The sequence below is a fragment of the Ahaetulla prasina genome, chromosome 1 (genome assembly GCF_028640845.1).
Source record: "Ahaetulla prasina isolate Xishuangbanna chromosome 1, ASM2864084v1, whole genome shotgun sequence".
In the NCBI taxonomy this organism is placed as follows: domain Eukaryota; kingdom Metazoa; phylum Chordata; class Lepidosauria; order Squamata; family Colubridae; genus Ahaetulla; species Ahaetulla prasina.
The window spans coordinates 53,779,562-53,791,964 of NC_080539.1; the positions used below are offsets into that span (position 1 = coordinate 53,779,562).

Below are 12,403 nucleotides of genomic sequence, written 5' to 3' on the forward strand. Positions count from 1 at the left end.
GTAAAATGAGGACCCAAATTGTTGGGGGCAATAAGTTGACTTTGTATATAAATATACAAATAGGATGAAGACTATTGCTAACATAGTGTAAGCCACCTTGAGTCTTCGGAGAAGGGCGGGATATAAATGCAAATAAAAAAAAACCCTGAAAAGCAAACATATGAGCTGGGAAAGATATGAACAAGAAGAGATTGCTACATTAAGTTGATTCTTGTATTTTTATTATTATTTTAAATCTTCCAATTTTACTGCCATGAGACAGGAATGCATGATAGACAGAATGGCTCAAACATCTTCACATGACACACTCAAATTATATTTCATTCACAATTTTACCCTAAAACATTTACAGTTAACATAATCCCACCCAATTCTATTATCACAGATTTAATTATTTAATGAACAGTAGTTGCCAGCAATCAAAAATTGTAAGGCTTTTTTTTCCTTTTCTCTTTTTTTTGGCATTAAAAAAAATCTGTTAATCTATAACATGAGGAAAATCACAACTATTAATTCTCATTTTATATGGCAACCTCAAGGTAATAGATAAATCCAAACAAAATGCTCTGTTTTCTTGTTACTCACTGAGGATGTTAAAGAGCTCTACAATCCATTTCTTTTTAACTAAAATTACTAGAACTATTTTACCTTACCATGTTTTAAAAAGCTGCATTATTCAGTTAATCTCTTCCTGTGGAAAAGAGTGGAACAAAAAAATGGGGGAGAATGTTTAATGAATCCCCTTTCTCCATCTTTTCCTCCATCTATTATGGGTAGTTATAGAACTCACTGAAGCCGACCGGAAAGTTGTAAATCCCTAAAAATGGGCCACCTTCCTTGCAGATAGATGCCTCTTTTCCAAAGGAATCCATTATCTTGATACAGTATTTCTGTTGCCCACAGGGACTATTTGGCACAGTGGCCAATCATACACAGGAGCACTCCAACGTATTATTTAACAGTACAGCTTTTTAGATAAAGCAAAAGAGAGCAGTTGCTTGGAATTCACATCGTGGTTTCTGAAGATAATTATGTTGAGGTTTTCCGGAATGGATGTAAACAAAGATGTATGTGCACCTGTATGTATCTGTATGTGACAGTCTTTATGTCCTTTGGGAGTCCACATCAATTGTTAATGTTTCCACTGATGAATACTGTAGATTACATACCTGATCTGTAATATTTACTCCTGAGAAGTTAATAGAAGGGAATGACAGTTCTGATGCACTTTGGAATGACACATTCACGTAAACGCTTGCACACTTAAGACTTAACGAAGGTTTCTAAACACAACTTCTAAATAAGGTCTAAAATATCAGCACAATTTTAAAAAGTCCTATGTAAGTAAAATATAAAGTAGGATTTTTTTAAACAAACGTTTAAACACGAAAACCTAGGTATTTAAGAAATGTAGCTGATGCATATTTAATTTTTTTTAGAAAAAGTTATTTTTACCACATACTAAAATGCCATGATATCCCATAACTGGCCAGGTCCAGCTATCTCTGAGCTGCACGGCTTACAAAATTGGACAAGAGAAAAAGAAACACAGAAATAGAAGAAAAAATTCAAAAATAGCCAACATTATTCAAGAAAATGGGACATTTATATTACAGCTATTAAAAAGATGGCTGTAAAAAAGTCTATGTGAACATTTCTTATTTTAAGGTTATCCCTAATTTTTTAAGTAACTGAGTCAATCATTACCTTACTCCCAAGCATTAGATTTTATAACTTAATGCTATTTCTCTAATATTTAATTTCTTATTGAAAGTACTTATTTTATCTGAGGGTCAGGTTTGAACTTGAGAATTAGAACTTTCATCTTAATGAAGTTAAGTCAGTTTGCATTATAGTCACAGTTGGTGTTCTTGAATTTTAATATGTCAATGCAAGTAGTTCCTTGAAATTACATCGTATAGCAGTCATTGGGTAGAAAACTAAGCAGAACTTGCTATCTTAATTTGGTTCTTTTAAGATCTACTATCATGGAACAAACAGAAGTATACTTTAATATAAGTTGTCTTAGGACAACCAGCAACCGATGTAGCGGCTAGTAAGAATTGCTAGTTTTAGAAAATTGCATAGGTATTAATCAAGAAGGCAGTAAGCACAGCCCTGTATGTGCCATTATGATGTCGTCTTATTCTCCTCTCCTTCTCTTTTTAATGTAAAAAAAGAAAGGAGAGCTTCCTGAAGGGCTTTCACTAGGGTTACATTACATAGCAGGTATTACTAATGCTTCTGAATGGTCTTAAAAGTTCTTTCCCACAATATTCTCTACCTGCTTTTCTCAACAAACTCTTCCTTAGTTATTTGTATCATGCCTCTTTCTCATAGCAATTTCAGAATTATATTTAACCTAAGGTAACATTCTACTTTTCTATTTAGCACTTGACTGGAACTGTCAAAATGAGTCCTTACAATAATCCCATGTGTTGAAAACAGAAGTAGATCAAACTAACAAGCCTTCCTCAGAAACTTGAGTGCTCCATGTCAGAGCTGCTTCCCTTCCTTACTTGAACCGTCTGTTTTTTTAATATACCAAACAATGTGCACTGAGAGAAAATATCTAAAGATCATCTTGAGTTTCAAGTTGATAAGACACTGGAGAGTTTTCCTGCTGATCTTCAATAACAGTGGATTCACTCTGTTCCTCGCTCATTTCACTAGGCGGTTCTTCACAATTTGGCTCTCCTGGATCCAGACTGCTTCCCTCACTTTGCTCCTCATTCTGTTCTTCATTGGTCTTCACAGTATGCTCCATGTCACTCTCAAAGGACGGTGAAAAGCCATCCATTAAATTTTCACTGGCTGCCAGTTCATCCAAGGGTTGGTTAAGGGGTACAGGGATGCTTGGCTGTGTAAAGCTGTCTCTGGCAGTTACAGGCACTTTGTTTGTGGCCATTTCTACAGCAGTATCATTCTGTGGCAAAGTTGCTTTCTCAACAAGTCTCCACTGAATGATACTCATATCTTTGCCTCCAGTTGAAATTAAATGACTATCATTATGAGAGAAACTGACGTTTGTTACATGACTACTATGGGCACTGTATTTATGACTTGGAGCCTGTTAACACAAATAAAAAAACACCAGTGTTAAGATCAAGCTATATATCAAACAGGATTAACTCAACTTCCAATTACATGTATTTAACTAGGAAAATATATACTCTTCCCAATGCACTGTAAATTTTAGCAAACTACAAATTTTACCAAAATATAAATCATTACAATCTCAAACATGAATTCTATCGAAGTCTAATGCTACCGGTCACTTTGCCATATATAAATATTCAAACAATAGATTTTACTTACAGAATAAGTGTGCAAGTTTCGCAGGAAAGGGTTAGTCCCATTCTTCTTGTAAATAACCCTGTCATAGGAGTGGGGAAGCTGCTCACCAGAATAATTGGTTTGTATCTTCCAGCAATCCTGGAAATCATTGGTTGTCCAATAGTCCCTGGTTGCAATTGCAATGCATTTGCATAGCACCAGAGACTGCTGGGACAAGCAGCTCAAAGCAACTTCAAGACAAAACAGGAAGGCTGAAAGGAAATGTCTATTTGCACTGACTCTCTGAAATTACCCATTGTGAAGGCAACTGACTTTCTGACCAGAAAACATGAGTAGTTCACCCTTGGTAAATGCTTATGTGGTTGTAATTTTATTTTAGAATGTCTGCCTTAGTTCAGTGCAACACTTGTTTTGCAGCTGTCTTTCGTGGTACTCTTTAAATTTGGATACTACGCTATTGTAAGCAGATTGCTAGTTTACATGGTCAGACTGCTCATCTAGTCTTTAGTTTGTGCTCTTCAGGCTGAAATTAGACAGCCAACTAAGCTGGTGTGTTTTATCAGGCCCCCTTACCACAAAGACCCGGCATGAGAAGGGCGTAGGGACAATTAATTATTGCGTCTGGTCAGAGTGAGAGCTGTGGATCATATGCAGAATGTAGACACTCACTTAAATGTGAGCAGCAATGTGCTGCAGTTGTCAAAGTCCTAAGGGTGCATTAATAGAAGGGTAGAATCAAGATCATGTGAAGTGTTAGTACCAGTTTATAATGCCCTGGTAAAGACCACACTTTTGTTTTGGTTGCCACAATATAAAAAAGATGTTGAAACTCTAGAAAGAGTGCAGAGAAGAGATACTAAAATGATTAGAGAACTGGAGGCTAAAACGTATGTAAAATGGTTGCAGATAGTTAGTTATGTCTAGTTTAATTAAAAGAACAACTAGTGATAATACCACAGTAGCAATATTCCAATATCTAAGGGGCTGCCACAAAGAAGAGGGGGTCAACTTATTCTTCAAAGCACCTTGAAGGACAAGAAGCAATGAATGGAAACTAATCGAGACAACCAACCTAGAACTAAGGAGAAATTTTCTGACAGTTGGAACAATTAATCAGTCGAACAACTTGCTTCCAGAAGTTGTGGGTGTTGGAATACTGGAGTTTTTAAAGAAGAGATTGAGCAATTGTTTTTCTCAAATGGGATAGGATTTCCTGCTTGAGCAGCGGGTTGGACTAGAAGACCCCCAAGGTCCTTTATTATTCTGTTATTCTGAGCCGTGATGGTACAGTGGTTAGAATGCAATACTGTAGGCTACTTCTGCTGACTGACTGCTACCAGCAGTTCGGCAATTCGATTCTCACTGGCTCAAAGTTGTCTCAGTCTTCCATCCTTCTGACGTGGGTAAAATGAGGACCCAGATTGCTGTTGAGGGCAATATGCTCACTCTGTAAACCACTTAGAGAGGGCTGGAAAGCACTGTGAGGGGGTATATAAGTCTAAGTGCTATTGCTATTATTATTCTATTTTCCTAGTAAACTAAATAATAACATTTCTGCTCTGTCCTTTCACTACAATCACAGTGCTGCCTACAGTTTAAAAATTACAGGTAGATATGAAATTAAAAAGAAAATGTAGTGAGAGAGTAGTAACTTAATCATTATACCTCCAGCTGAACAATCCAGTAAGGCAAAGGGATAGATTTTTTTCTAGGTTATATTCACCATTAAGGCATATTAAGGCACAAAACAATAACTATTCTGGGAAATTTGGTGCATAGGAAAGGAAACTGTTATTTCTACAAGAGATTCTAGCATGTGAAGCTGAATACACAGACATACATTTATAGTATACAACCGCTTTTCTTCTCATTCCTGTTTTAAAACATTGACCCTAAACTTACCTTTGCTTTGGAGCAGGGATATTGAAATAGATGGACTTTACAAAAGTCATCAGCCACAGCTATCACTTTCCTATTATGGGACCTCACAAGCGCATTTATATCTGTTCCATCTGATCCTTCTGGCCAAACTCCTTCATTATATAAACACAAAAGAATAAAAATGTTATTAAAACAAGGGGCAAATACAGAGACTTCTAGCCCTCAAGATGTTGGACTCTAATTCCTATCAGCCTTAGCTAATAATTTTAGATGGTTACAAGTTCTCTATGGTTTAAGAGAATTTTAAGAGATTAGACATCCATTTAGAATACTTCAATCAAAACCAAATAATCCAATGTATAATAATTGTTCTAGAAATACAATCTTTCTTATGTGTATGAGAAAAGACAAATGCATTAGCTGACATGGCAGAACCCCATTTAAAAATATTTTCTAATTTCCTTTATTACTTTAATAAACAACAAAGAAAAAACATATTATTGCCCAAATTTATAAGGCACATTTTTAAGTAATTGAAATATATTAAGATAACAGTGGAATGAGTGAATTGAAGCCTTAAAACAAATACAGATTTAATGACAAATGTTTAATCTTTTCTTATCAGTGTTTTCTTACCTGTATAACTTTAAGATGTGTGGTTGTCAACTTGCAGAATTATTAGCCACAGCATGCTGGCTAGGAATTCTGGGAGTTGAAATCTTAAAATTGCCCAATTGGGAACCCTGTTTCTTATGACAACAAACTTATGCCCCGAAATCCCGAGTGACAAAATATATACAGGGAAACCACAAAGCAAAATCTCAACTCATGTACTTGTATTCAACCTTAGGTAACTTGTAAAAAAGGCCATGTGTTGTGACATTATGATACAAGTTATATAATTATTTGCTAGTAATTTTGATTTGTAGTAGATACCTATGCAATTGTAACAATTTTCCACCAAAGCAATTATATATAATGAAAAAATAAAATACTGGAATGATTCCATTTATGAAGTCAATTTAAAGAAATCACAACAGCAGAATATTTAAAACACTATGAATGGTATAATCTTTGTATTCTCCAGAGTAGACTAATTTTAAACTTAAGAATAACAATTAAATAGGAATATATTACTCACCAAATACTTGAAACCCCAGCACACAAGTGTATGTTGTCCAATCTATGTCCTTACAATCAGAGCGGTTCCTTATCAGTTTACAGCCATTTGGAATGTCCCCTTTATAAAAATACATAATTGGTATTGGAATAGCTATTTATAATTTCCATTTGTATACTATCTTTCCATCCCTAGGGTTTTTAAAGTAACTCTCAGAAGAAAAACATCCAGAAATATAAACCAATTAAAACCCTGTTAAAAGCAATAACTAATCATTATTATTCCAATTAAAAAAGAGCTAGTTGAAATGAAATGCCATGTTCCTAAAAAGAAAGAAACAGTAGCCTCTGGAAGGAATGTGTTCGATATCTTGGAAACAGGAGAAGGTCCTCGTCTCTATGCCTAAACATGGACCTCTGAAATTGGTGGCATCTTTAATAGAGGTTCTTCGGTCCATTTCTGTGTCTGGACAGGCTCAAACTCGTTGCTCCCATGTAACACCAATCCTGCGCAGTTTGCACTGGCTTCCTGTGGTCTTTCGGGTGCGCTTTAAGATTCTGGTTACCACCTTTAAAGCGCTCCATGGCTTAGGGCCCGGGTACTTACGGGACCGCCTGCTGTTACCCTATGCCTCCCACCGACCCGTACGCTCACACAGAGAGGGCCTTCTCAGGGTGCCGTCCGCCAGACAATGTCGGCTGGCGGCCCCCAGGGATAGGACCTTCTCTGTTGGAGCTCCTACGCTTTGGAATGAACTTCCCCCTGGCTTACGTCAAGTGCCTGGTCTTCGGACTTTTCGCCGTGAGCTGAAAACGCACCTATTTATTCAAGCAGGACTGGCTTAGAAGTTTATTAATTTTAACTGGGGTTATTTAGATTTTAGTATTTTAAAGGGTTTTAAATTTTAATATATTTTAAATTTTGGCCAATTTTATAATAAGTTTTTTAACTGTTTATTTTAATTGTATTTTGTTACTGTTTTTATTTTGGCTGTACACCGCCCTGAGTCCTTCGGGAGAAGGGCGGTATAAAAATCTAATAAAATAAATAAAATAAATAAATAATAAATTATTGTGGCAAGAAAAGTTGTAAAATGGGACATAACTCACTTATGTCTCACTTAACAATAGAAATTTTGGGCTCAAAATTTTGGGCTTTATGGTCATAAGTTGAGGACTACCTATAGTTTACATTATAAATCAATAGCTTGAAAGGTCAAGAATTAGGGGTGACACAATCATGTTAATAGAAAATAAATGATTTCAGCAGACTGGCATATATAACTGTCTGCATATGCTAAATTCCAGTGCAACATGAATTAGTTTTTCTTTTTCTCATAAAAAAGCTTTACAAATCTTGAAAATTTGGGTCATAGCTAGTTTAACTTACATTTTGGACTATACAACTGTTTGCCAACAAAAGGTGCAAATAAAATTTAAACTCATAGTGACTGACAGGGGGGAATAAAATTTTAAACATTCCTTCTCTTTGAATTTTCATCTACTGATTCATTCAATAGCTTTAGATTTATACTAATATAATTTTATTTCTATACAAGTGAACTTCACATTATTACTATAAATAAAGAAAAGTGTCCAAAGACATTCTTCAGTGGCATTTATGCATGAAGCTTTTTATTCTCTCTCTACACTTAAATGGATCAGGATGAACAAATCCGCCCACAGTCTGGAGTTTGATCCTGGCGGGCTGAAGGTTGACTCAACCTTCCATCCTTTCCAGGTCAGTAAAATGAGGACCTATATTGTTGGGGGAAATATGCTGACATTGTAAACTGCCCAGAAGGTGCTGTAAATGTACAGCAATATGGGGTGGTATATAAGTCTAATTGCTATTGCTATTTGTCACAGGGCCAGGTGATCAGTGAGACTGATTCTCCCTAAGGACATCTACCTCTCCTACCAAATCAGAAAGTGTCTGTCCATTTCTAATCCCTTCCCTTAAACAATGTCATGTTATAGATCTAACAAGTGTGCGTTTCTGTGTCAGTCTGGGTATTTCCTATCGAATACCCTTCACTCTGAAGTTTTCCAGCCCTCCACCCTCATAACATTTGGCTTTCCCCCCAACTTGAGATAGGGAGAGGTGGTGGAGAATTAAATCAGGGCATGCATGTGGAAGCTTAAGGTTAGTGCCAGGTTTTTAATGTCTATGGTTTTAATATATATATATATTGTGTTGTTTTATATGCAGATGTTGTTTTAATTGTTGATCAGCAGCCACCCAGACTTTGATATAAGATGGGCAGCTAAATACAGCTTTTAAATAAACTCGGTAAATCAATATATGGAAATAATTAAAATTACTGCTAGTAGTAAGACAAGTCATGTTCAAATTGAACTTGACTCCTGCTAGTTATGTAGATGCATGCATGATTTATTGGCAAGATAACCATTGCCTTCTTTTGGAATTATTATTATTTTTTTGGCTAGAACAATCTAGCAATCTTCAATTTACAGTTAAAAGCAGGAATACTTGAATGAAATATGTTCTATAATTTGTATGCAAATCCACTTTAAATTGGACCAGAATTGAATAACTCATATCCTGCATGTATTTTATATGCCATTATTCTTTACTACTACAGAGTAACAATTTACAAAAGACAGCAGAGATGTCTATAGAACCAGGGGGTGCTCTTCATAGAGTTTATTATTTCCTCACTATTATTCATTCTTATTCTGATTAATAATGTTCATATCCTGGCTAGCTCCAAGCTCATTTCAAGTATACCATAATTGTTAAATATATTTTAAGAAAATTCTGCAAAATTGTGACAATTTGGCTGAATGTAGCCTGCCAGGCATGGTTTTTCCTAGGTTAAGTATTCCAAACAAGCAACAAACCCAAAAGATTCTACTACACCACCTTTGGGCTAAGGGAAATAATTTGTTTTCAAAGTCTAATGCACATGGAACAGTTTGAATTCTTAAATTAAGGTTTACTAAAATAAAAGAATATTAATAATGCTAAATAATAATTTTAACTATTATATAAATAAAGAAGAAATTTGATGAAGCAAACGTATAATACTTTCAAGCTATAACTTATACTCTGACATCTCATACCCCAGCACCTCTTTCGTAAAGTGTTAATTGATGCCTTTGCAGAGAAGGAGCTATATTTGGAATTAACATTAAGAACTTTGAATAATATTGAAGATCAGGTTATAGAAGGTCAAATTATTATCCTGTCAACAAGCATTCCAGGTACTGCAAGTTTTTTTCTTATGATTCTTAACATTTTTCTACTATGGAAATAATTGCAATTTTGTACTCACAGTATAATATTTCATAATCTCCTGAGTTGGACATTATGTATTTGTTTTCTGGGGACCAATCAAGGTGTGTAATATAGCTGGAATGTCCCTAAAAATATATATAAACAAAAAAGAGATAAATAAGCTATCAAAACTCCAGTTAAAACAGTAATTTCTCCCTCTTTCACCTTTTATCTTCCTTTTAAAATGTTCAAATAAGCAAATTGACATGGTAGTTTATAAAACTAATCCGCCAAGTCGTACTTTGATGGGAATGAACTAGAAGCCCATGAATGGATTACAATTACCATAAATCCCAGTCACCCGTGTGAAATTTAAGCATATGGCAGACAGATGCAAATCCCTGCTTTACTCAATTCATTGTGTGAGCTTCCTCCTTCTCAAGGGCAGTGATTTTCCTATACATAACTGATTTAATAGCAAAAACAAATTGATCTGTCAATCACATCTGAACCTGGGCAAACAAGATTTGTATGAAGATGGAGTGGAAGGCTACAATTTACCCTTCAACTGAAAGGATGGATACGCAATAACAGAAATGTTCTTTGTGAACAGTTATGTATAGAGCCTGTTTCATGCCAAAGATAATAGGATGCCAAATTCAACTGGTTTACATGAATGAATTTGCTTTTACAATGTTCCCAGTTGCTCAGGAAAACATGCAGTGGTCTCAGAAAAAAGAAGAAAGCTCCATCTGTTTTTCTTCTCTCCCCCTGCCCTCCATCTGTTATCCTGAATCTTTAAAAATTGAGAAGCTAGCACTAACATTGTAGGCAAGGAAGACAATCAATTATCAGACATTGCTGGACTTTTGGCAGCTGTTAACATTTTTCCAGAATTTGGAAAATAGAAAAAAGCTAATTTAAAGAGACTCTTTTGGGCAAAAATAATATATCGCTTTGACTAAATCATGTGAGAGTTGAAGATCACACTGTTGAAACAGTCTTAATAGTTTACATTAAATGTGTATTTCTATAAGCAACCACCATCTCTTCAGTGGCAGACACAGCAAGAGAGTTATTTTACATTTCATTTCTGACATACCATATGCATATGTGACGACAAGTACTGGCATTTCACTCTAATAAAAACTGCACCTACTACATTAAAAACTCTGAACTATGAAGGATAGGAGAATGTCAAATTTATGAAGAGAATGAATAGCATACAGTGCTATCACAAAGTGAAATACTACTATGACTCAGTTAAATGTTTACCAGTCACATCTTTTATTATCAGATAAATTGTAATTTATTATTTTTAATTCTGCCAACTATCAGAGTCATAACAGTTTATACTAAAATTATAAAATTAAGACTTTAAAAAGGCAAACTAAACTTCAAAGATCTGGAAAAGCTTAACTCTGTTGCTGCTGCATGAGCTCTCAGGTGACCTCCTAGCAGTGGAAGATCATATAAAAGATGCTATTCTCTCTATTAATCCAGACCTAAGGTTCAAATCTAAAATCCAGATCTAAAATTAATACCCAGCTATGTGTATTTTGTCTAGAAATAGATTATTAATACAAAGAGTAAAAAATATTCCAGAGCTCTCACTCCCTGAAACTTTTTGGAAAAGGCTTTTGGTGAAACTATTTTGGTGAAACTTGGGTTTAAAATAAAAAGCAGAATAAGCAGATCTCCTTTTACTCCAATTTTCCAAACTAATATATGCACTCTGTTTTTTCATGTGGGGCAATTGTTTAAAATGGAAAAGTTTCTAACCTCTCAATATTTGCATTTCAAATATGTCAATCTAATAAATTATGATAGAGAATCTGAAACGTCAAATTAGCATTCAAAACTGAAAAGTACATGTACATGCAATTGACACACAAAATTGCTTAACTTCCACATGTCCAGAATAATATACCAGGATTGAACAATGGTACAATATGAAGCTCTGTGGCAAAAAAGGGACCTGAACACAGGTTTTGGGGTACAAAATAAAATCAACTACAGAATGAGCACGGAAATCATAGAACTCTTATCATATTTTACCACAATTAAAAGCAAATCTTGCCTACATTTAAACTGGAAAGAATGTTTTGTATATATAATTTCATGTCCTAAAAGTAAGAGACACTATATTCTTAAGACAGCTTTAAGAAGTGGCATTTGAGGATAACACTGGGGTCAAGTGATAAGAACACAATATTAGTTGGGAATATTTTAAATAGAAATGTGCTATTTATTTCCTGCACCTTCAACCCTCAGAAATTAAGGTTCAGCATGATATTACTTACTGGGATCTAGACTGTACCTGGATGAGAAAACAGCTAAATCTGTATGCATTCCATACCTTTATTTACAAAGTTAAAAAAAAAAGTATCATTTTACAGTTCTTACAGTGCACTTTCCATATCTGCTGTACTTTCTTCCATTTTCTGTTACTGTGTAGAGGTAAATGAAGTTGTCATGGGAACCCACTGCAAGAAAGGTGCCATCTGTAATGCAAGTTAAAAACAAACTATAATTGGACAGTGCAAAACTCTCTAGCATATCATGTATGAAATAGTTGTAGATAATAACAACATAAATTAAAGTTGTAACTATTTTTATTTTACCTATTGAAGGAAAATGATAAGCATTCAGAATATTTTAATTTTCATATGACTGTTAACTAATAAGGCTCTTGATAATTATGTACCATCAGTGTTATTTTTAGCAACCACATAGGTTTTCTCCATGACAATTTGTCCCAAACCTGGTCCCATAAACATTGAAACTGAGTTCATCCACCCTACTGGTTATTGTCCTCTTCTCTTTCCTTCCACTTTCCACTAAATTATAGACTTCTTCAGAGAG

At 34.8% G+C, this 12,403-nt stretch overlaps 1 protein-coding gene across 1 annotated transcript in view; it reads right to left on the reverse strand.

Moving 5' to 3' along the window:
* Positions 1-204: 204 nt before the first annotated feature.
* The window catches only part of EML4 (EMAP like 4), a 134,140-nt gene continuing 121,941 nt past the window's right edge, over positions 205-12,403 (reverse strand). The window contains exons 19-23 of the mRNA XM_058165250.1: positions 11,945-12,042; positions 9,597-9,684; positions 6,320-6,418; positions 5,200-5,330; positions 205-3,070 (exon numbers count right to left, since the gene is read on the reverse strand). Coding sequence (XP_058021233.1) covers positions 2,573-3,070; positions 5,200-5,330; positions 6,320-6,418; positions 9,597-9,684; positions 11,945-12,042 — 914 coding nt within the window. The 3' untranslated portion in view covers positions 205-2,572. The remainder of the gene's footprint in view (positions 3,071-5,199; positions 5,331-6,319; positions 6,419-9,596; positions 9,685-11,944; positions 12,043-12,403) is intronic.